General features: G+C 39.3%; 2 protein-coding genes across 2 annotated transcripts in view; one reads left to right on the top strand and one right to left on the bottom strand.

Annotated features, from left to right (window-relative positions):
• LOC131668786 (collagen alpha-1(IV) chain) overlaps positions 1-1,919 on the top strand; it is a 31,703-nt gene extending 29,784 nt beyond the window's left edge. Inside the window, exon 25 of the mRNA XM_058943220.1 lies at positions 62-1,919. Within this exon, the coding sequence (XP_058799203.1) occupies positions 62-892 (831 nt within the window). The 3' untranslated portion in view covers positions 893-1,919. The remainder of the gene's footprint in view (positions 1-61) is intronic.
• A 259-nt stretch (positions 1,920-2,178) lies between these two features.
• LOC131668770 (nuclear receptor coactivator 3) overlaps positions 2,179-25,954 on the bottom strand; it is a 59,672-nt gene continuing 35,896 nt past the window's right edge. The window contains exons 3-20 of the mRNA XM_058943196.1: positions 22,552-22,659; positions 20,958-21,096; positions 19,650-19,766; positions 17,738-17,915; positions 16,785-17,218; positions 15,793-16,046; positions 13,756-14,674; positions 12,990-13,676; positions 12,751-12,901; positions 12,501-12,661; positions 12,094-12,429; positions 11,902-12,017; positions 11,706-11,829; positions 11,268-11,565; positions 10,388-10,687; positions 8,562-8,759; positions 7,952-8,028; positions 2,179-6,613 (exon numbers count right to left, since the gene is read on the bottom strand). Of these exons, the coding sequence (XP_058799179.1) occupies positions 6,545-6,613; positions 7,952-8,028; positions 8,562-8,759; positions 10,388-10,687; positions 11,268-11,565; positions 11,706-11,829; positions 11,902-12,017; positions 12,094-12,429; positions 12,501-12,661; positions 12,751-12,901; positions 12,990-13,676; positions 13,756-14,674; positions 15,793-16,046; positions 16,785-17,218; positions 17,738-17,915; positions 19,650-19,766; positions 20,958-21,096; positions 22,552-22,659 (4,666 nt within the window). The 3' untranslated portion in view covers positions 2,179-6,544. The remainder of the gene's footprint in view (positions 6,614-7,951; positions 8,029-8,561; positions 8,760-10,387; positions 10,688-11,267; positions 11,566-11,705; positions 11,830-11,901; positions 12,018-12,093; positions 12,430-12,500; positions 12,662-12,750; positions 12,902-12,989; positions 13,677-13,755; positions 14,675-15,792; positions 16,047-16,784; positions 17,219-17,737; positions 17,916-19,649; positions 19,767-20,957; positions 21,097-22,551; positions 22,660-25,954) is intronic.

Here is a 25,954-nt window from a genome sequence, read left to right as displayed (position 1 = left end):
AGTTGTCATTGCAATGAACTGCTCAATAAATAGAACATTGCAATAAAAAAACTATTTTTAGCATCGAGACTCGGGAGCAGCTGGTGGTGGTCAACCACTTTCATCTCCAGGCTCCTGCTTAGAAGAATTCCGCGTAAGACCATTCATCGAGTGTCGCAGCCAGGGCACCTGCAACTTCTTTTCTACTGCGATTTCTTACTGGATGGCCACTATTAAGGACAACGAAATGTTCCGTAAACCTCAGTCGCAGACACTCAAAAATGATCACACATCTCGTGTGTCACGTTGTTCCGTCTGCATCAGACGTCACATCCAAGATCAGGGTTCGCGACTGCCACCTAATCACAGCAACAATTACGATGGACTAAGACATCCGACTGCCAGCTATCAGCCTGGAGATAGTATTAATGAAATTGAGAGTAGCGACTATTATCAACATCAGCGGAATCCTGGCCGATATCCCGGACAGCAACATACGGCTCAATCTCCAAATGCCAGTCCATATGACAGAAACTCTTACAACAGAGACCAGTACAATAGAGATTCATATAGTAACCAATATGACAGAAGTCAGAGTAGAGACCAATATGGTAGAGAACCGTATGATAGAGGTCAAATCACCAAAGTTCAATATGGTAGAGTTCAGACTAGCAGAGATCAGTACGGTAGAGAACCATACGGTAAACAGCAAAATAGTACTGACCTATACGGAAGGCAGGTGAACACCACCGACCAGTACGGCAGACCGATTGGTAACGCGAACCAACAAGCTCGAGACCAGTACGGTAGAGACCAACATCGCAGATACCAGAATAGCAGGACCTATTACGACAAAGGAAATCAAAGGAGGAGAGAAAGAGCTCCTATTGAACAGGATGAAATCGACCAATGATTGAGTTTATTCTAGTTGAACGACACGAAGTTTTATCTTCAATTAGTTAGATTTACTTGCTTTTGTATAGTAACATTGTTTATTTTAAAGTGAATCTAACTGAATTATAGTTTGAATGGATATTATTATTTGAGTCAATGAGTTTAAAAACAGTCATTCACTCGTGGTTCATTGTGAACCTGTAACTAAATTACCATTTCCACCTTATTTGATGCTTATAACCGAAGCTTTATTTTACAATATATAATGTATTAGTAACATTATTTGAGTCGAAAATCATCTTAAATTGAAATATTATATACTGCCTAAAAGAAAGTTTATTTCATAATTAGTTAAACAAATCTTCACTAATTTACGGCAGATATCTGATACTTTATTGAAGTTAAAGTTGTAAATGAAATTTTAAAGATCGTACTTGTAAATTACATGAGAAAATTTTAGAATATTTTATTAAAATCTCTTTGATACTTAATTGAAACTCATAATATTTGATACTAGTTTAATTGTGTAACACAAATCTGAATTCTCACAGTCACAGAAAGTTAGCAGATCCCTTAGAATATTGATATTTTTGCTCAGAATTGAAATTGCAAAAAATAATAAAATTGTACTTCCTATTTTTCCTTTCTTTCATCAAATAAATGTTTTTTCCATCGCACACGCGTGCGCATACAGTCGTATAAAGAAAAATGTTTGTACACTTGAAATCGGTATAATTACATAAGTTCTTGTAAAGTAAAGAATTTGAGATATAGTGTGAGATACAGTTTGCAATCAATTGTTGCAAGAAAAAAATATTTTATATGTGAATAAGTGACATTTTAAGATAATCTACACTGCCGATGCACTTATTGAATAACCAAAGTGCATAGTGCCATGCAACGATTGTTTATAGTAAGTGTTCAATAAGAAATCTATCGTAAAAATTAAGCATCTTATATATATATAAATTTGTTTGATCCAATAAAAATTTTTTTATAAATATAAAAGTTGTATTATAAGTACTATTGAATAAAGTATAAATGATGAAAATGACGTTTATAACAAAGTTTACAAATTACTGAAACACTTTTCATAAAATCATAAAACTTAAAGATAATCTCAAATTAAGAAAAAAATGTTCATGCAATACAAAATATAAAAAAATACAGACGAAGAACATCTAAATTTGATTAACTAACGAAATGCTTTTAAAATATTTTTGTACTTCTCCTGTGCTGCAGTTGTTATTTTATAAATTGAATGAAGTGTTGGGTAGATAAATAAAACAAATTTAATTTCTTATCAGCATATTTTTTAATTAAAATAGATTGATCAAGTGCGAAGCAATAGATAATGCATCTTTTTACACACGATGACTTGGATCGATCACAAAAGAACGTCGCACGCCTCTGTGCAATATACAAAACCTACTAAACTTAAAGTGAAACTTTACGAGTCTTGGCATCTACAATGAATCTGCATCGAACCGGCGTTCTTGTATAAACATTTAACGAATGCATGTTTTGCACGCTCCATTCATACAACCATCCCCTAATAAGTGTTAACAGCGAATAAGGACGTATATTATTTCGTCGATACATAAACTTTCTTTAATTTTTTTTTTCACATTTTTTATCATCTTATATTTTTGTCTCTCTCGCCTTTTCTTTCGACATCAAAGCTCTTTTTTTCTCGCTCTCTCCTACGAATGTATACTAATTTTTTTCCTTTCTTTCATCAAATTAATGTCTTTTCCATCGCACACACGCGCGCGCACAATCATATGAAGAAAAATAATCGTACACTTGACATCGGTATAATTATATTTATAAAATTATCCGTCATTAGAAAGCACATATGATCTATCTATATGACATAAATTATCTATGTGTACAGCGCGCATAGTTGTAAATATAAACAGACGCGCGAACACGCACTCTTCACTAACATTCCTTTACTTCGTAAAAATCACTTAAATAGTTATCTTTTTTTTCTTCCTTTGAAATAAAATAGACGTAGGATATAATTAAAAATACTTGTCTTGATGGAGTGCTTGCTCGCGCGCATACACATGTATACATACGGTTAATGCAACCACTTTTCAAAATAGACTTTCGCACAGTTTTATCTTTTTCAAACTATTTCTTTTACTGGAAGAAAATGCAATCGAGCGGTAAAGTAAGGGGAGGACGGGACTTATAACTGCCTCTTCATCTTTGCGTCAACTATAGGCGTATATTTACATGTGAAAGGAATGGGAACTGTTTCAGGGATGAATTTCCAGACAGGAAATGCAAACTATCTTTACTTTACAACGTAATTCAAGAGTCGATACACACATTCGACCCGTGGCTTTTCTTTATTAAAGAAAAACTGTCACCTATTGCACAAATTATTTATCTAGGTTAAATTGGAAATTCGTTTTTATCCTCTCTCGGATATGGGCTCAACAACGAAAAATAGATATACTTTTTATGTTTTTGATAACGTAACTTGGTGTGTGTTGCCACTACAATTAATGCATTAAATAGAGAAAAATAAAATATCTAAAATCAAGGAAGATAATGGAATTTTGCGTGAAAAAGTAATTTGTTTTATTTATTAATTTTTTACGATGATATGACAAATTTCTAAATTGTCTGTTAGAAAGAACGTTCGTATATATAAAAATAACATCATTTTTAATGAAGTCAACAACGAATGTCGTCACAACGGTATGATTTTGAGTTATATATCAAGTTACACTATTTAATAAACAAAGTTTCATCGTAAAAAAAGAGAAAAGTATAGAAATTTTCATTGACAAAATCTAATCAGTTGGCTCTCAATTATTAAAAAGAAGTACAAATAACATCGCCACATCATGTACAAGAATAGAATATAAAAAACTAGCTATAAAAAGATTAACATAATATTTCCAGCTTGTTTCATCACAAGGTAAACGCTACGGTCTCTTATTTATTCTCTGCGTCGCACTATGAGTACGTTATTATCAAACTTCAACGAAAAAATGCTTACTTCATTAAGTAACAAAGAGGAGGAGGTGGTACGCGGCGATCTTTTACCAATGAAAAGTTTCACGCGCGCTGATGCGAGAAAACGAGTGCAAAATGGCATTTCCCATCTGGAAATCGTTGACATGGTATAGACGTAAAAAGAAGAAAACGAGTCAAAGACTATCGAAATTCAAGCTTCAACAATCGTGTGTGTGTGTGTGTGTGTGTGTGTGTGTGTGTGTGTGTGTGTGTGTGTGTGCGCGTGTGTGTGTCTGGCTATACTCATTTGGCCTAACATGCATCTTCGTCCAATGGTAATCATCGATCGATACGATTTTCAAATGAAAGAAGAAAAAACCAACTGATCTCGCGCATATGTACATATACATACACTTAAACGTCTTTATACACAGACTGACGTAAGATTCGTAATACGTAACGGATACCTCTTAATATCTCGGTCCGGAGGCTTTACAAAAATAAAAACAAAAAAATACAATGATTGTACAATTTTCTCACGTGTTCTGGCTCTTATGTCGACCTGCATACTTGTATGTAATTATTAAAAATTTTTTCATTCTTTATAACAATAAGTGTCATTCGTAATTTGCTTTATCACTCATCAATTATTAGTTTAATCGGTACTTCAAGAGTTTTTGTTGTCAAACTAACGAGGTATGTTTATACCAACTCAATCGACCACTCCTGTCATAATGGAAGCTTTTGATCGATCGATGGAGAAAGAAAACTCCTAGAATAGCGATTAAATCAATTTTTTTCTTTATAAGTAATTTAATGTGCATCTAAGACCCGAAAGAAGAATAACTTTACGGAGCTATGCAAAATAGAAGGTTCATTTTTATTTTTTGTTCCATTTCTATATATAAGATGTATATATACACATACACATATACATACTTGTTTTATGTATACAGTTATATATGTATATATCATACGCGCTCGCTTTAAACTTACATACTCATGTATGTAAAATATTTACAGGGCAATTCGTTTCATGCGTTTCTACAATCAGTTTTTTATGTGTCAAAACTCCGCGCTATATATACATACATACATACATACATACATACATACATACATACATACATATATATATATAGCTATTAGATTGTTATACAGAAAAATCATTGCGTAACTGCTTCCAAAATTAGGGCGTGGAATTCACATTATTTTTGTGTATGTGATTGTAAATACGAGAGACGAATCGCTCGGCATATATCTGGTTAAGGTACCCTTTTTTGGAGTAGAAATATGCATACGCCACGTTTGACAGTATCAATATTAATAATTATACTTATAATTATGTAATAGAAATAGCAGTAATGATAATAATTACAGTAATAGTAATAAAATTATTATAATTATATAATAATAAAATAATAAATCTTAATATTATTATTACAGTGTGTGTAATGTAACAATTATATCGGAAATAATGATAATGATGATGTCAATTATAATAAAATAATAAAATAATTGTTATCATATATAATAGTTATAATCATAACAACAACAACGTCTTTGTCATAATTTGGTTTTGCAGATTCTTACAATCACAAATATATTATTCATAATACAATATAGTTCGAGATGTTAAATTAAGGAAAAACGTGATAGTGCTCTATTCTTTTCATGTGTACAATAATTAAACCTATCTTTCTTTTAATCTATGTTCAACAGCCAGTAGTATAATAAAGTATACCTTTGAGGTACCTACGTAGTTTGTTTATTTGTTTGTATTTTTTTCTTTTATTCATCAATGTTTTTAAACGTAATGAAACTTAGGTCCGCTTCTGACACTTTCACGGATCCAGCTTCTTCTCTTCTCTGTCTCTCCCTCTCTCCCTCCCTACCACCTTTCCGCCCTTTATTTCTTTGTTACTCTGCCTCTCTCTCTTTTTCTTACTTTCTCAACATGTACATAAACATCATTTTTTTCTATCTTACTCTCTGTACAACTCGAAGAGTCAACCGCGCGCAATCTTTCGACATGTTTTAAAAATAATAACAGCGATAAGTCTGAAAAAGTTATATGTCGTCTCTGAAAAATCACACACTCTATCTCTCGATCTCCCTTTTTATTTATTCTCTATATATTTTACTTTAATCGTCATCTTTAAAACCCTGTGTCATAGCTTTCTAAAATATATATATTAACGTTTGTTCCCTGACGTTGAATAAGAGTCGCCGGTGGCGCGCGTGTATACAAATGTCACTTTGTAATTTTGTTTGACTTTGTTAATACGACAGATTAAATCCGATGTCCATAAATCCGCACACTGAAGGACCAACGAGCAACGGCACGCCAACAGATTCTCATTTCCCTTGAATCACAATCAACGCGTTAAACTCGGCGGAGGATAGCGAGTGAGATGTAGAGAGAGCGAAAGTCCAAATCTATGAGAGCGCCAAGCCAGAAGCGTCCGTTGACAATGTCCATTGCATTTAAACGCTAATCGTAACTGCATACTGCCTTAACGTGGTATTACATATAGTACAATAGTATCCATTACGTATAGAGCATTTGTTTTTATAAATATAGTTGTATCGCGTTTATATTCCTTCAATCTTTTAACTCCGCGCTTATCTTCTCGAAAACTCAAATATATATTACATACACATGTTTACTTCGAAGAGGGACAACAGCCACCAGTCACTCTGACAGCAACTTCTGGAGCAGCGACGACTTTGGATCACCTCTGGACACTTCTTCCATAGTAGTCTGGAAAATTCAATAATGCTTGCTTAAACAAACTTTCGTTAGATAATTCAATATTGATGTTGCTGTAATTTGTTATTTGTTGTGTCGCAAATTGTTAAAACGCAAATCAAAAGTTAGCACGACTTCAAGAGTTTTCGCCAATGAAAGGATTTTTTGTTGCTGTTGTAGTGAAATTAAAAGAAGTAGCGCAAGAATGATGTACCGCGATGTTAATTGAACGACTGATAACGCGACTTTGCAAAGCAATAAAAAAACAGCATAAAATCACGTTTGTCAAACATGTTTCAAACGCTCATTTTCTTCACTTTGTTTCTTTTCTCTTCTTCTAACTATAAGTATGAATTTTCATCTTGTCAACTTTCGCACTGTGTAATATAGTAATAATATATAGATCTGACAACGGATTCAAACCTTTTGAAATTACGATAAAACTAAATACTGAGCTCATGCATTAAACGAGAGTTACTTTTGAAAAAAAGTAGAGTAATACAGTAAGCACAAAGATTGTTGTTTTGCTCAACTGTGAAAAAGCATTACGACTGTAAAGAAGTATACAAATTACTCGAGTATGGCAGTATATATTTTCACATCGAAAATAATGACTAAAGCGTAGTCTACATACATTTAAAAATATATAGATAATAGATATTGTAATACACCATCACCACCTTAATAGAATCGGAAAAAATAGAAAAAAAAAATTAAAAGTTTGTCCGAGAGTAACGTTATTGTTTTATAGAAAGAATGGAAACAAACAAATTGGTAAACGCTAGTATGTATTTTATCAGCGCTATATAAGTGCAACTCCTTCAGTGTCTTTAGAACGACATCCAAACACCGAATTATAATTATATAGATATACAACAAGAATATAGAGTACCACTCAAAAAGCTTGCAGCAAGTTTGTTCTTTAACACTTATATGTATAAACGCTCGTTTTGTTTATCACAACTCAACAATAGAAAAAAATATTGAATTTACAAAAGAAAGGAGTACAATTAAAATAAAAAAAAAATTTACAAGTGACACCGTACACTTGTAAAAATAAAACTTTATAATCATGCACAGCAATGAGCATAACATATTCAAGAAAAAGATTCGAACGCACGATAAAACGTTGATCGAGGAAGAGTACAAAGTTAAAAATAAACAAAAAAAAACTAAAAAGAAAAAAAAAACAACGGAAAATTGTCGTGCACAATATATATATAAAAAAAAAGTCGTTGAAGCCAAGCAGAAAAAGGGTAGACAGAGAGATAGAGAGCGTACAAAAAAAAAACAAAGACTTATTTAGAAAAAATATACGTAAAAGTAATTGTCGGAATAGTGGGTTCTTACCCTGGAGGACGAGAGGGTCGTTCCGGCATTACCAATGGCCCAACTCTTGGCAGAGCCATCGCTAACCAACGCATCACCTATTTGAGACATCGATAACCATATACACGTGTTACCATTATCAATTGTTGTTTTGTTTTCTTTTTTAAGAGAAGCTTTCTCTTAATTGTTCGTTCGTACACTTTTTGTTCTCGAAAGATTTTATTGTAATAAATTAGCGCTGCATCTTAGAGTGAAATAACCGAACGATTATTGCAATTGTTATTACAACTAGTCTGTAATACTTTTTCACAGCCTCGTATACATGTATATACACCTACATTGAGTTTGGTAATTAATTGAACAGCAAACGTGACATAAAACATTTAGAAATAATGCTCGTTAACATTGAAGGTGATACATAGTATCATATATTTATCCTAACGAGAATGCATGTATTAAACTTTCGACTGTAAGCCCTCAAAAGTTCACTTAAGATATGTGTAGTGACGGATCGCGCAACTGTAACTGTGATTCGAGATATGACACCAAACAGGAATGGTTAGTCAAAATAATGATGAAAGTTAATTCGAATTGAAGTTAACAATGCAGCAATTTGGCGTTGGCTACGTACCTGCAGCCGTCAAATCGTAATTTAAGCCGAGAGTATCCAAATCTTCTTGTGACACCTGGCCGGACAAGTTGTTCTGAAAGTTATTTGGTACCCTCTGCTGCTGTTGCTGCTGCTGCTGCATCCGCGCATCCACAACTGTTCGTAACTCTTTCCGTACGTACTCCGAGTTTATGCCACCTGCATTACCCGTCGTATTACCTGAAAACAAAGCGAGAGTCGCGTTAATCGAGATGCAGCGATACTTTGTTCCAACAGTTTTCTCAGCCACAGTGCGATCCACGATCAAATTACTTATTGATTAAATTGCCTCTCGACAAGTGCAGGAAGATTAATTTACAATAGACGATGCTGTTAAGTCGTTGATTCTAAATTAGATTTACAGGATGTGGTTCACATACACACAGCGTACACATTGAGACGTTGAGACATCCTTGTTTTATTATAACCCACATATATAAAGATGCTTGGACTGGTATTAATACTTTTTTTCATTCCCCGTAGACGTACAAGACAACACCTTTTAATCTCATAGGCCGTACATTAATTCACACGAACAAACATTTATAACAATTCAATGGATGTACCCATGATGAATGATAAAAGCTGTAACAACGTTCATTCTTTTTTCAATTATCTTCTATTATCTCCTTGTCTCTTTTTTATCCTAAAGTAATTAGATCTTCGTTTCAGAAAAACAATCAAGACTTATTTTTCAATTTCTTACAAAAGATACGCACAGCAATCAAAATATTAGTTATATTTATTTAAGAGTAAAAATTTTTACGTCCCGTTCGTTTTTCTGAACATATTATTACACATGTAGCAGCTTGAAATAATAACATGAATTGTGCGTTAGTTATACTATAGATACATAATATTATTTACAGTTGCTTCTTAAGTTGTTCTACGGATAAAACTTCATCAAAAAATCTTAAGATAACTTGTTTAATAAAAGTCAATTACTAACATCAAAGTATAAACTGTCTTCATAATATATTCTTTAAATTAATTACTTCTGAGACAACTTTCTGTACAATGACTCAGACACTCATTTTAGCGATGTTATTTACATTGATGAGTAGGCTAATGTTGATTGAATGATAATTGGATGAGTAGAAAGTAACATAGCTTATAATGATCATGGTTATATACAAGTGCCGCTGATGAGATTTCAATAACAGATGAGCCATGCAACACATGAACGTCGACGGCGATGAGGAAAAACAGTATCGTCGCTGCGTTTGCTGTCTAGCACAATGTGTTCACATTCTGTCGTCCAAGTGTATGCAAGCATTCGTCTGCACCGTCGTTATATTATTCGAAAAAGTGTGAACCAACAAGGGGGAGAGTTTACACATGATGAATGTGGGCGATCAAACCATTGAGTTATTTACAGTATCATCGAACTACTTTACCCAAAATAGACAACCTTCTTCGTGGAATTAAAGAAGAACAATTAAAAGAAAAGTTATCTCATTTCTCAAAAAAAGGTAATTCCACGTTAACGAATTCAGCAAAAGTGAAATGTATGTGCTTAAATATGATTACCAGTTGTTCATGCCGAAGGTGTTCTCTTTGGTAAAATTAGCGTTCGATACAGGTTGAGAAATAGAGATTATGCATAATAGACAAATGAGAGAGATAGTGGCGAACGGTCCTTTGGTCAGTTGTAATATATTAATAAGTAGTAAATCTGGTCAAGATGTGACGATTGTAAAAGGGCGAAAGAAAGAGATTGAGAGCGAGTGAGGCGAATGATGTGTGTGTGTGGCTTTTTTTAATTGCGCAGTGATGGTCACATGACATGAAGAGGTCACATGACTTACCACCCATTTGGTGACTAGCAGGATTACTGGGCGGTGGAGGCCTACAGTCTTGCGCGTCTCCAGGCCCCGACTGATACATATTAACAGACGTCCGATCATAACAGTACTGACTATTCTGTACGCTGGCAGCGTTGTGGTATAACATGGATGAGTGTTGATGGTTTGAAAAGTGTTGGGTATTGTTGGCGTTATGTTGATTATGGGTTGGTGTAGCAGGACAACCCGCATGGGGATGACTAGGCGACAATAGAGGTTGATCCTTGCTCACTCCCCCATAGTGACAGGGCGAACCAACCCCACCTGTAACATTAATTGTGTCTAGGAACTTGTGTCTTCGACGGTTACGTCGCGTCGTCATTATCTTTTCAATCTTTCATTTTCTCGTTTTCTCTCTTTTTTCGGTAAAAGCTGCTTTGCTCTTCATTGAACATGACTGGTATTGGATTTGCTCGCACTGCTAAAAGTAGAGTGTTGACTTGGCACTTGGGTACTATTATATATGAGTTGCATATAAATAGAATAAAGTTAAAAAATGTAATGTACTATTGTTGCGAAGGTATCAGCTAACAAGCAGCGGCAGTCTTTCAAAATTTTTATCAATACCCAACCAAGGCTGCTCGAAAATTAAAAAAAATCTTATACAATTGTTATAATATAAGAAGATACGATAAATCAAAGTAGAATTAGCTATGTTTATCTATCTAAATACAATTTAGTGACTACCGGAGCATCATCGTAATCTCAACAAGAATTGCACGCAACATACTATCGTCCACAAAAATTGTTCAATAAAAATTCGAGCCTGAAAAGTATCACCGTAGAAAGATATCTAATGAGAAAATTGTTAAAAGCTGGACAATTCTCAGTCATAGCTTATTACCTGGTAATTGCGTAGTGGCAGAAGGTGTGGAGGCTTGTCGCTGCATTCGGTACTGGGCCGAAGGATTGGTGACGCTGGCGTTAGGGACTGGTGGGAATTGACTGGCCGTAGGAGACGCCGGCGGAGGGAAGGCTTCTGCGGGAAATGGGGACTGCCGCGCCGACACTGGCGTCCCCGGCGATGACATCGACCTTTGTGGTTGCTGTTGCAATCCCGGTTGCTGGCTAGATTGCTGCTGCTGTTGCTGCTGTCGCACTTGGTTCACGTTGAACATCCGCGGACTGCCAGCATAACTTCCCTGCAAACCACACAATCAATTTTGAACTTACGACCGCAGAGTATTGGTTCAATGAATTGATGTTAAGGACACTGATCTACTTTATTCAATTACTATTAATTGTAAAAAAGCCTTATTCATCATTCGGTAAATATACATACCTGTTGCGTTACCCGAGGAGATAGAGGTTGAGGATGCGAAAAGGGCAATATACCCGCTGGAGAGTGTGGTGATAGCCGTGCCGTAGCTTGCTGGCCACTGTTAAAACTGTTGTTAACAGCAGGGCTATAAAGATTCATAACAATAAGGAAGAACTCTCACAATAATGTTTAAAGTGTTGTTATAAAAGTAACTTACTGTTGAGGTAATGTGGAGGGATGAGAGTACGAGTGAGTAAGGCGATGCGGCCCTTGAGGCATCTGGACGGATCCTCCATAACTCGGTGAAACTTGGGATTCTGGCCCACCCGATCGCTGTAAAAATTATGTAAACGTGAATAAAATACATATTCCACACAAATCAGATAACGACAAAAATGAAAATACATACTTGTAGCGTAACGTTCGGAGCGACAGTATTGTTAAGAAGCGTATCGATATTATGAATACCGCCAGAAGCTATTTGGTCCGGAGCTGTAGCGTTTGAAGGTATGAGCAACTGTTGCTGCTGCTGTTGCTGAAGCAACCTTTGCTGCACCTGCAACATCTTCTGTCGCTGTTGCAACTGCATTTGTTGCTGTTGTGGCGTAAATTGCGCGGCAGCTTGTCTTATACCAGCCTGCTGAACAGCATTTAGCCTTGCTCGTGGCTGCTGCTGTTGAGACTGTTGCTGATATATCGGCGGCCGTTGATAGTTATGACTCGATGTCACAGGCGTGTTTCCCATCTGCAAAATAACAAATATTAATGTATAACGACAATATCTCGTATACATAGAACTATAGAATAAGTTTTTACCGCTGTGGAATAAGCTGGAGGAGTACCAGGCGTCGTCATATTGGAAGACGTTGGATTAACGGCAGTCTCGATTTGCATCAACGACTCCTGTATGGCATTTATCGCTTGCTTCTCATTACGCTGAGCTTCTACCACGTCCATCAAACTGGCTATAGTATTATCTGCGGTAAAGCGCATGATCGTGAGAAATTCTCAAGATGGGCAGGAATTTCGAAATTAAATTTAATTTTACATTTGAATAAATATGCACCTGCAAGACTTTCCGGAACGATATCTATGACTTGGTCCAAGATTTGAGAGAGATCAGGATCATCAGCGTCGAATGCAGGGGGATCGTTGCCAAGTTGCCTATAATCTCGGCTGCCCGGAATATCCATTTGTTCCATTTGCACTCTTTGTTGCTACAGTCACAAAGTAAATCCGTGAATAAGCATTGATACCATATTTTTAGATTAAAGGAATATCTTATTTTTGAGAAGAAAAACTTACTAGTTGATTGAGGTAGTTCATGGCTGGCTGACGATGAGGTAGTGATCGCTGATTCTGCATGGGCGTTCTTGCAGACGTAGCGGTCGTCGTTGTCGCATTGCTACCAGCTGACTGCATACTTGTCCAAGGCTGCTGCTGCTGCTGCTGCTGCTGCTGATTTGGCTGCTGCTGTTGGGGCTGCTGTTTATTAATAACACGCGGCAGCTTGTCTTGAGGAGTGGCTGATATCACAGAGGCAGGTATCGGAGGTATGGTAGCGGGCTGAGTCGGTTGCTTGGCCAACAATGAGGCAAGCATTCGATTCTTCTCCCAGAGTTTGCTCGTGTTACCAGTGCTATTGGGGCCACATTGGCCGCCACTCGTACCACTACTACTGCTGCTCGCCGTAGAAGTCACTTGCGAACCATCCATCGGCCGTTTCACCGCAATGTTCATCTCACAATCCTCGACTGGCCTTTTCTGACCTGCAGTCATAGCACTGACACTCACACCAGCTACGTGATCCAACTGCGACGACGACGGTGAAGCGTTACGGAAGCCGAGACTCCTCAGTAATGGGTCGTCGTCTCGGTTCTGATCCTGATGCTTCTTATCGTCATCAGTATCCTTGAGCAGTTGTGTGAGAAGTTCGTTCTTCTTTTTCATGCCTCGGTCGTCCTCATCGTCCTCATTTTTCTCGTTGAGAAGCTGCAAAACGAAGGTAATGAAAGTGAAAACGAGCTTTAGAAGCCGGCTCGAGAGCAAGCCGACGAACAAAAGAACTCACCTGCAGAAGCATATGATTGCCGGACGAGACGCTAGGCTTGCTAGGCTCGGTTTTCACCATCGGCTGCGCAGGACTGCCTCTCGTGGATTTGGACGAGGCCGCAGCCCCGTGCTGATCCGCCGAAGGATGATACTCATCCTCGTCCTGCTGGTTCAACAGGATTTTGAGTATCCTGTTCTGCTGGCCGGGTTTGTCACCCTCGGGCCCCGTGGACGAATTGTCCTGACAGCTGTCGTCGCTGGCGCTACTGCCTTTTGTCAGCAGATTCCTTAGCCTGCCCGACTCGGTGGACACACTCGGCTGCTGTGGCTGTGGCGGCTGCTGCGACTGTTGCTGCTGGCAATTATCAGTGTCTTGGTGCGACGGCCCGTTGCGCTGTTGCTCCATGGCGGGGCTGGGCTGTGCGGGCGTCGTATCCTGGAGCGGACTGAACGAGAAGGAATTACCAAAGGCGTGGGTTGCCGGGCTGAAGGCTCTGTGCGGACTGCTTGCAGCGGCATTTGGCTGTGAGGCAGGTCGCGAATTCGACTGATGCTGCTGCTGCTGCTGCGACTGTGACTGAGAGGACTGCTGATTACTGGCACGTGAGTCGGGACGAGAGTTGTCGATCGGCGTCCACGAGTCGAGCTCGAGGTCGAGAGTCGAGCTTGGGAAGAGGTCGAACGCGTCGATGTCCGCGGTGCTGAAGTGGTTGAACGACGTGGCGTATGAGGACGTGGACGAGCTGCCGGGGAACCGGCCCGTCGACGCCGGCGACGAGCTTGACGTTGATGTCGACATGCCGTTCAATTGGCCAGCAACCGACATCAGAGGACCGCCAACGTTATTGTTATTGTTGCTCGGTCGGCTATTCAACGGGATGCCCGACGACAGAGAATGGCTGGGGCACTTGTCGATTATTCCGTCTTCCCTGTCAGTTCTTTTTTTGCCGAAGAATAGAACAGAAACACAGAGACCACTCTGGTCAGACTTGATGATCGTCACAAAAGACAGAAAGAAAATTTAAGATGGCCTAACTGTACGGGAAGAGCGCACGCATGCACACAAGCTTTCGTTTTCATTCAAATTCAAAGCTTAGCGAATCGAGCATATTAATTTTTTTAATCATTTTGATAGTCAGATTGTACTAGAATATGATGTTCGTAACCGTATATTTCTTCTATAGTTCATCGACAGTACTCGCTAAGCAAAATGAATTACACGATCGTATGTATCTGCGTACGCACAAGTCGATGAATAACATGGATTTTCTGGGATAATGTGATTTTTCGCAGAAATTAAAATGATATTGCTGTTAGACGTATTTAAAATTAGTAGAGCACGTGTACTGCTATATAGCGTGATTTCGGTTAGATGGTTAAAAATGTATTTATTCTAGAATTGATTGCGTATGTATGTGTTTATAACCAAAGAGACGAACGATAAAAATTATCGTTTCCTCCCACAATGAAAATGTCGTATATTCAATAGTGTAAGCTTGTGATTACAATAATCTTACACATGCAGATTTGTAAAAAAATCAAAGTGGAACGTCATTTTTCCTACAAACTATTTTCGTTGTTATTAAGTAAAAGAATGTTCTATGAAAACGGGAAATTAAAAATAGCGCAACTAAGAGTATGATGATACTGGATAATGAGGGGTAATGAGTGACAATAATAGCTTTATTTTAACGAAAATCGGGTCCAGCATAATGTTGCAGAGCAGCTTCTTGAAATGATTATGAATAGAGAGGGGGAATTGGTTGCCATCAGCCCGTTTTTATTACATGATTTTTAATATGGATTTATAAGCATGCACTAATTGGATAACATTTAAAAGCATGTTAATAAACAATGCAGTTGATGTATGTGCCCAAGTTGCTACAGTTGCTTACGTTAGATTTAATGACGACATTTTTGAAACATTAGTCATATAACCGGCTCTCGTGAGTCCTTTCATAAGCATGTGTGGCAACTTTCACGAAAAATTTGTTGGAAATAATCAGTGATAATGACAGAAGGTCATGTTCAGCATGACTGTTCATTGATATCATACCTAAATAACGAGTTTGTGGCCATAATAAAGTCCGATTCGTAGCCTCCTCCGCTTGTCACGCTTCCTTTGAAGAGCTTTGACTTCGTTTGAACATTGAAGTACTTACGTTCAGGAGGAGGTGAAGCAAGGCAGAAACTTAGCCGATAAATCGGGCTCATACTTTCTCCGACTTGAAGCACATCCTTCAAATGCGTAGTTATTTTACTGAGATCTTCCAAATGGCACAGGTCGTGAAGTTTTCGATTAACCAGATCCTGAATAAACAGAGAAAAAGTAGATTCAGTACAAAACTTTTTATTATTCTAACACTAAATATCAACAAAGATCTATTAGAGAAGGCAAAGCTAGCATTATTGATTTTCAAGATCATGCGGACGTTCAATTTCAAATAGTACAACGTTCAGATTCACATATACAACAAATCACTGAATATTATAGTCGTGATACATACGATGATATTTTTTACTTAACGAAATCTCATGTCTCATAACATACGGCTATACAAAAGTGACTTTATAATTATTAAAATTAAGCGAGTTTACTTTTCAATATATCGCGAAAGATTGAGGTTGAGAATCAAATAAGGCTTCTTTGCAAGCGAAAAACAAAACAATTTATTTAATTTTTTTAACATTTTTTTACGATTAATGGTAACTAAAAAATTGGATTGACGTGAGTGGAATAAGATTATTATGAATGTAAGCTTCATAGATGACATCGAGATATGGATGGAGAAGCACTTTTTCGTTCCGCGTTTTTGTTAGTACAATAATTGCAATGCAGATCCAAGCAACAACGGTACAGTTGGTTGCAACGAGAGGATCGCAACAGCGGAAAGCTTCGTTTACACATGGAAGTACACATGAGCAATAGGGAAAGAGACAGAAGGAAAAGAACACGAGGAGGCAAAAAAAGCGTCTGAACAGCCATGGCAAACGTGGCAAAGATGATCGTTGGTATCGCGGCAGCAGGTCGCGTCGTAGATTCCTCACCTTGGCTTCGATCGACTTTTTGTAATCAAGATTGAGCCAGCTCGTGTCGACGGCGAGTATCTTGCCGTGGGTGTCAATTTTGAAAGTGAACTGTCCGACGCGTTTCTCATCGAGGCTGATCCTACGTGCGACGCACATGACGCAGGGCTCGTTGCCCGATTCCATGGCGTCGGCGGCAGTAGCAGCAGCTTGGCCACCGGTCGAATTCGCGCTGTTGCTGTTGCTGCTATTGTCGCCACCGCCGCCGCCGCCGCCGCTGCCGTTCGAGGCTGGCAGCAACGCCGAGCAGATCTGCATTGTCTCGTACTGGGACACGCGTTGCTGCTTCTCCTCCATAGTCTCGTCTTTTTCATCGGCCGCCTTCACCAGGAAACGACACTCGAACGTCCGGTTGCGTCCCGCTTGCTGGCCCTGGGCCTCGCCAGTCCAGCCAGCTTTTTTCATTTACAGCAAAACAACCCCAGTTCAATTTTCCACTCTGTTTTTTAAAAATTGTTTTTGCTTCGTGCTTCGACAGCCTTATGGTCTACCTACATTATCTTCGTCGCGCTTCTTTCTCTTTATACGTTCAGTTACAATGGTTTATCACTTATCTTCGATTGACTATCTCTCTGAATCTACTACTCATCTTCTCTACTGTGACACTGAACGTTGCAGTATTGTTTTCAACTCATGGTAAATTTTAGTTGGACGCTTTGTTTTTCAAAAATTTCTTTGAGCAAAGTATTCTAATATGAAATATTTGTTCGCAAGTGAGTTATTGTAAGAACGCGGACTTCGTACGAGCTTAATTGCTTGGTTCGCAACAAAGAAACAGTTAGAAAACTAATATCAACGAAGCACGTTTTGCCGGATCGCACACTTTCACCCGAATACGATTACGAGAACGCGTCAAGGAAAGTGTCGTCTGAGAATGAATGAAACAGGTGCGTTTTGGGCGGTGGATCACTTACCTACTGACTGCGGTAAAACGTTAGGCATGAAGTCTCCGGCGTCTCCAATATGAATGATATTGTAAATGTCCTTTCCCAGCACTTCATCCTTCGTAAAATTAATGTAATCCTTGACGTTGTCCGTGACGTATTCCACGCGGCCCTCAGTATTAACAACAAAAAGAAAGCCGTCTAAAGCCTGAAAGAAAATACAATCGTTAACACAAAGCACATCGTCACTTTACACTCGCAGACATGACAATCACTTGTAGCCGTCGCGATGCTACTCCTAACTCCATCGCGGTGTTGTGGAACAAGTTTAAGCAACGAAAACAAAACAAGGCGCAACACAATCGCGCACTGCCGATCACAGACGGTGAATAGGAGAGAAAAAAATGTGCGTCCTCGATGTCGCCTATATATACGTGATTTGGTGGCGCGAGCAATCAACGAAACGCGAGTCGCCGCCGTGCTACGGCTAATATTTGTCACGTGCGCGCACACACGGCCAAACGACGACCCATTCTAAAACATAAAATGACTCTCTCTCTCTCTCTCTCTCTCTCTCTCTCTCTCTTTTTCTCTCTATCGATAGACTCTTCTGACACTTTCCAAAATACAGCAATGCAATCGTCATTCTTAATTCTACTATCCAAATTTCAGTAGTTGCGCGCGTTTTTAAAAAGTCGAAATACAAATATTAAAGTGACGACTTTGAGATAGTAAACTGTGAAATGTAAAGAAAAAACTGCATACTCCAATCACACTTTAGTATTTATTGCAAATATTTGTCAACCGACAGATCTATTGCGACTAAAAAAGTTTTCATTTACTCTTATAGATTTTAATCAGCAAAATATAAAATCTATGGTTTACCTTTCAAATTTAATGTATCTCTATTCATAAATAGCAATTATACTCACTCCATTTTCCACAATCTTACAATAAATCGTTTATTTTTATATATTTTTTGCTTAGCCTAAATTTCACTCGATAGCTATAGGCAGTGACTTTGTCACGGGAATTTTCTTCGTCGTCATTATTCGTGTCGCTCTAAAAAGTGTTAGCACTCTTCGGTGAACGCCGCAGTCGAGTGAAACAGCCAAAACTATTGTTAATGAAGGCGCGAGTAGCGCGTCACGAACACAGTCCTTTTTGTCACTGCGCTTATCTCTAATGCCATAGAAAACCCAAAGAAGATAAATAAAAGAAAAAAAATGTTTGCGTTCCTATAAGATAAGCTACAAGCGCAGACAAACAAATACAAATCTGACTAAGTTTGCGATATGATTTGACATACCATAGTCATTCGATTTTGTAGTTACATTGTAGTGAAATAATTGTTCGAAGGCGTACATCGATCGCGAGCACTTTACTGTTTCGTACAAAAAGCAATCACATTGTCACAGGCTCACGGAGAAAGCTTGCGCGAACAACACGTTAATAGCTATTCAATAGCCTACATTATCTATCGAACAATCTCTAATTGCCGCTTATTTCCTCGCGATTGTTCTGTTTCCATTGTTCGATTTAAGATCGACAGAAACAAGCACGCTGCTCGTCCTTAAAAGAGCGCCTCATTAATGACGAACCAACACGATTATCGACATCTCACAGGCGAATTGCAACATCATGAATGAACTTCAGTCGTTAATCTCAATTATATTTTTAGCCGCTACACATGCATACTCGTTGCGCGTGATAATAGAAAAGATGCCTTGCGTTCTTTCCGTTTCGTTGATAAACCAGATTCCAAATTAAAATTCGTTGTGGAAATCTAATTATCGCGCGTCAATGTGCAAATGTATTACACTCGCGGAATTGGATTACAGCACAGAATTTCCTTGAGCAATTGTTATATATGTATATAATGCCCGGTACACCATTACTAAATAAAAATTGTGTTTTCTTCGAGAAAAATAACGATACATACCTCAAGCAAAATAGGTCCGACTTGATCGTTGGACAGTATGCTAGGATTCGACGAGGATACTTCTCCTTGCTGCACATCGTGACTGTTTGAGCCTGATTGATCGTTGATTTGCCGAATCTACGATAGATAATCTCTAGTTAATCATTCGCACGCGCATAATGCGATTCCACTTTTAACTAATAGCCCCTTCGAAATAATCATTTAGTCGAGACAACAGCAATGACAATGTTTACTTATTACGGTACGCAATTTACTTTCTGAAGATAAAGACCACAGTTGGGAGAGATCATGAAACTTCTTTCCTGTAATGCAATGAATGCGAAATAAAAAAGACAGGTCGCGTAAGCACTGTTACTTTTATATTATCAGTGCAAGTATCGATAAGATCATTCAGTCATATCTCTTCCAACAAGCAATAGTGAAATAACTTGAACGATAAATTGTCAAGTTTTACAATTTCTTGATTTTTTTGCTGTAATTGATAATAAAAGAAACTGTTGACCTATATAATCGATAGATAGCGAGGAGAATTAGTATCATAACTATTAGTGGACGTAGAAGATTGTTTTGCGAAATGGAAACAGACGAGCGAGCAGCTTTAGTCCGATTCCGAATCCAACGACGATCTCTCGAACGACGACTAATCAAAATTGTTCACAGTCGACAGAACTCGCATTGCGCGTTCCCGTCTCGCCGTTAAATTGCAATTTTCTTGCCCGTCAAAACGCATATCGAGAGAAAGAGCGCACAGGCGCCTGCATGCGAAATAACATATGATTAGCGTACGAAGGAGGCGCCGATGAAATCGCCCCCCTTTCGGAATGCCCCCGAAGCGCAAGCAGCAGCCTGTAAAAACAACTCGACAATAATTCAACGTGAAGCGGGTGGAAAACCAATAATAAGAATAGAAGAGCGAGGAGTAGACGGTAAGAGCATTTTCTGCGTTACCAGCTGCGGAGGGAGAGTTCACGGTCAGTCGCGCTCGTTCTCTTGGGCTGCGTGCTACAGCCTGGCTAGCTGCCGACCTTGAGCTCGTATTTCCCGCGGCCGACAGATCGCGTCGTAATCGCAAGAGAGTGAGAGAGAGAAAGAGAGAGAGAGAGAGAGAAAGAGAGAGAGAGAGAGCGGTGAGTTAACATGTGGCCTCGAAAAGTCGCCGACTCCGTTTGGCTCGCTTTGCGACGTTGCCGGTTCTTTTATTAAAAAAAGAAAAAAAAAGTGCATTTTTTTTCTTCCTCGCTCGCTTGGATTATTCTTCCGGGGCGCTCCCCGGTGTTTGAATATGACCCTTTCCCCGCTGGCTTTTACCTGGTCTACGGTTCTCTGGAGGATCTGACATTTGTCAGTCTTGCCAGAGCTCATGTCCGAGACGGAGACCAGCTCGGCAAGCTCATCGATGTACAGGTTCTCTTGGGTCCTGCGTCGTTTCTCGTTAAGGCACTTGTTACTGCAAACAGAAAAAGGATAAGGCATTCGCGTAATTGTTGCTCCGCGTCGCGCTTTTCGATCGCGATATCCAGGTCAATAGTCGCGTGTGTCAGAAGTTTTCGCGTCCTGCCGCGCAACTCGAAATTCCCATGTATATCGACATGCGCTCCCGAGCCTGCGCAAAAGAGAGAGAAAGGAGAACGCGCTTCAACACAGAACGGAGTAGCGGGCGACGCATGAGACTTGTACATAGCGAGCACCGTCTTATCTTATCTCGGAGGAACGTACCGAAGCCCGTTGATAATGCAACTATATATCAATGCACTTTTCGCTCGCTCCCCGCGAAGCTGCCTCAACCGCCTATGAGGACTGTCCTTCAACACCTCCTTACGTGTGCGCGCGCGCGCGCGTGCGTGTGTATATATATATATATATTTATATATATATAGATTTGTAAACTGCCTGCTACAGCTACAAGGGAAATTTATTATCGAATTTTATTTATTTCCGAATGCGCGGCCCGCGACGAGGACATAGATGGCTTTTTATCGAATTACCGAGTTTATTTCATGTTTGCCTTTGCTCGAGATTCAACGTCAAATTTATATTTTCTTTTTTATCCCGCAGTCGAAATACTTTTCAAAGAAATATTGCGAAAGATTTAATTATTTTTACTTTGACTAATTGCGATTTTTATTGATGCGTCAATTCCATTTACTACGCAACTTCATTTCCAAAAAATGTTGAATCAACAATGAGTCCTTCATAAATTTGATCCACTCTTTTAATCATAGACAGTGGCAAAATGGCAACTCTGTCAAGTGAATAAATAATGGCGTGACCCGTGTTAATTTTTTTTTTCGAAGGTAAAGGAATATCCCCCTCGTAGACACTCCCGAAAGTACAAGAGTATATACTCAAATAGACGATGTATACGTTTGTTTGCTTGCGGGTTATTGGTGTGTTCATAATTAATGTCAATTCATAAATGTTTACTTCGCCTCTCCGTTTTATGCAAGAAAAACTATTACAATGAATACCTATCGATCAATCATTCCCATTGTAAATACGTGTTTGATGTGCAAAAGTAATTTTCGTCGACGAGCGCAGGCTTTTGTGTTACGCGTCGTTTGCCATTTTGACAAATAGCCATATAATCGTATTTCCGATTAAGTTTAAGCGCTGGTGAAAAAAAATAGAGAGAGAGAGAGAGAGAGAGAGAGAGAGAGAGAAAGAGAGAGAGAGCGGGAGAGGGGGGGGGGCGGTGATCATGATAAATGACGCAATTACGGCTGTCGCAAAAGTATCAACACACACGCTCAGCTCGATGAAACGCGAGCCTCGAAAATTCTTGCGTCTAAACGATCGAACGTTTGATTCGGCGAAGTAATAATTTTTCGCGAGAAATCATCGCGAATTGCGAATCCAATGATCGTTTAACAATCGAAAAAAATCGAAAAAGGCGTGTACTCACATTTGCGACTGAGGCTTGGCATCTGATTTCTTTCTCTTCTTCGTGATATTACCAGTGATCGCGTTCATTTTGACCCACAATGGGTCCTGCAGGTCACACGGGCCAGGCCTGTAAGTAAACGTTGCACAATTAGCACTGGATGATCAGAAGTGAGAAATTGGAGAAAATACGACTATTTATAGAAGCCGATTTGTCGCGAGACTAGCGTCGAGCGCTGTTAAGCGATAACAATCGATTATACAACATTTCGCTTCGCACTCAAATTAAATACAACGTGGTCGTTGTCGTTGACGTGCCAAGCTCGAAAAGTGATTCGGAATATGTTATGACAGTGACGGGTCGATCTCTCTCGCTGCGCGCTTTTACCGATTTTCCGTGTCGAGGCCTTGATGAGACGAACATTATCTGTTCCTTTCTTCTTTACGTTAATTAAGCTGACTTTGCGTCTCGGAGGAGAAACTTGACGTGTGTTTCTGAATATTAATACGAGATATATTGGATTAATAGTCAGTTGTCGGCGGCAAAAGCAGTTGGGAGTGTTGCACTGATAACAGTGAGAAAGAGTTACGGCATTGTTTCGATACATTATAACACGACGACCGGGGTTTTTTTCTCTCGAGCGCCAATAAATCATGCAAAATGTAATCACAAACCAAGATTGCAAGATATACTCGCTCACGCTCGAACGTATCGCAAACTCTTATGCCATACGCCAGCAGAAATATTTTTCGCGACTCGATGAACGCTTCATGTTAATATCAGCACCAATAGTGAAACAAGAATTATTATGTATCGAGTGTCCAGTAGTCTTTCAAAGTTCTAATTTTTCTCCTGGCCTGTTTTTCCTGCCGTTCACGACCTCATTTACACATTTGGAAAATGCATCGCGAACGGCTTTTAATTTCGTTAGATAGCTAAACGCGATTCAAAATGGAAGTTTTCAATGAGGGACGAATGATTTCGAGAAACTACCCGCCAATTTATTTGACCAGTGTTCATTGTGTTTCAAACAATTTGGTGCCTTCATTCGTAGGCTTTGAGTGCTTTACACTTAAAAATAATATCTTTGGCAAACAAGGACGTGAGAGCAGCGATAATGATTGCCGTCGAAAGGCATTGCTTTGAAAACCGAATTTTATGATCTAGTTTGATCACACATGGCTCCTGTGAATGATGTACGCTTTCATCAAATGTGGAATCTATTGACAAATTCATTCGCGTTCATCGTATAAAACAATGATTATCACCACAACTCGACTGTCGACGTTGATATTGGCGATTCCGAATAGATCAAATTCCATTAAAACAAGCAGTATTTACTTAAGTTTCATCAATATAAAATATGCACATAATTTATTGGCAACATACAACTGAGCTGCTTCAACAAACGCCGACTTTTTAATTGAAAGTGCGAAGTGTGTTCCCTCGAAGTCAATTACGTGGCGTTTTAAAACGAGCAAAAAACGAAAAGAGAAAGCTGTCTCACAATCTCGCAAGAAGCGTTAATTCTATCAGAGCAGAAGGGATGAAGAAGGCGTATAAGATGAAAAGAAAAACAAAGAAAAAAACAAAAAAAACGTCGCACGAGAATTGCAACCATGACACGGTTCACATAAGCGGGCCACGTGGACGACGCAGGAGGAACAGAAGAAAAGAGTGAAGCACGTAGATATGCAGGCTCATTTGAGCTGTCATCTGATAAGCTTCTTCCTTCGCGAACGCGCAAAGAAAGAGAATCTTCATCGTCGCACGCGCTTCTTTCCGATTCGTCGCACCTTTTCGTGCGTGTCGCCACGACCATTTCTCTCTCGCCAAATTACTGCCAGATTGCAAAGACGCGATTATTTTCCGAGTAGTCTCATTTTGTCCCCGTTCTCTTCTTCTTCCTCTTTTTCCAAGAAATGGCAGTAGAAAAGGCCAAGATTGTAACGTAATCATTCGCTTCTAGTATTCAAATAATAAATTCGAGTGTAGCCTAATTCTTTACGGAAATTTCGATTGTTCGATTAACTAAGAGTCTCCAGCGATAAGTGTACCCGCTACCTTGATTATTGTCGTTTCAACGAAACTATAGTTCGCTTTATTTCGATAAGATTTTTGATGAAGATAAATATATATGGCATAATGTACACACGAATGCGATCTTTCACTTTATCGAAATCAGTAGAAACGCAAACTAAGTATTAGAATAACAACAAAATACTCGGAACGGAATTGTGTAATCAGATCTGAATGAGAAAGAAAGGCATGATGTCGTTTGCCGAGTCGCGACGATATTTGCACGCGCAGTCTCATAAGAGATTTTTGGAATCAGACAATTCATAAATTGGATCCAATATTTAATCATCGACTGCGTGGCCGTGCATCTGACGCGGAAATGCAGAGTAGGCAGAGCAAAACAGCGAGCGAAACGATCCGAGGCGCCGAGACGAATGACGATTAGCTCGCGGGCACAGTCGACTTTTCCCTTCGCGCACGCAGCCGTAGGAATATTGAAGGCCCTTCCATTCACCGCATCTAATTCGCGACGAGGCGCATGCGCGCTGGCTAGCTTGGTAACGCATACACCACTTGCTTTCTTGCTAATGAAGCAGGAAAGCAAGTGGCGCAACGAGAAAGCACGCGCATGCAACGCGAGTCCGGAAGCAACAGTAAAAGTCGACAATTTTTTTCCTCAATCGTGAATCATCTCGAAAAAAGAAAAGAAGCTACATTGTTTTACGACCTTTCCACGTACGTATATAGTTTTATATCGCAGGCGCTCTTTATGATGTAAATGAGGCGACGAAAGAGGCGCGCTCCGTCCCTTCCTGGAATAAATAATTGTTGCAGTCGAGAGAGAGAGAGAGAGACAGAGAAAGAACGAAGCCTGAGCTTGTTTCCTTTCAAACTTATCATATCCGAATGAACTGGCTTTTCTTTCTTTCTTTCCGGAGCACGTCTTCATCTACGTTGGTCTGTCGCGAGCATCGCGGTGACGATCAAGCTATGCTGAACATTCATACCAAGATGTCGAACTCAGCGCCGTCCGAGTTCGTTTTTATTTGCAAAGGGCACTGACGCGACGAGCGTCGCCAAGCCTGCTTTATATTTCATTTCAACGGCATACGCATCGAACTTCTTTTCTACCTATCATCGCGTCTATGTACATCGCGCCAAGTCTAACGCGCCGGGCAAAAACACACGGGCGCGCGCACGTTTTATTGATCCGTAAGTGGAGCTCTCGCATAAAAAAAGTATACGCCTCTTTGGCTACGTTGCACGTGTATTGCGATCGTTTCTGCGCTGACGAATGCCTCTTATTGGAATATTTCGTCCGTGTACGCGCCGTCATAGCTCGCAGCAACGCCGATGAAAAAAAAGAAGACGCGAGCGAGCGATGATTTTCAAAAATTGAAATTTG

The sequence above is a fragment of the Phymastichus coffea genome, unplaced genomic scaffold (genome assembly GCF_024137745.1).
Source record: "Phymastichus coffea isolate CEN01 unplaced genomic scaffold, Cenicafe_Pcof_1.1 PCOF00083, whole genome shotgun sequence".
NCBI classification, from domain to species: Eukaryota; Metazoa; Arthropoda; class Insecta; order Hymenoptera; family Eulophidae; genus Phymastichus; species Phymastichus coffea.
Note: the sequence above shows the minus strand (reverse complement) of the source record. Positions and strands in the feature narration are given on the sequence as shown.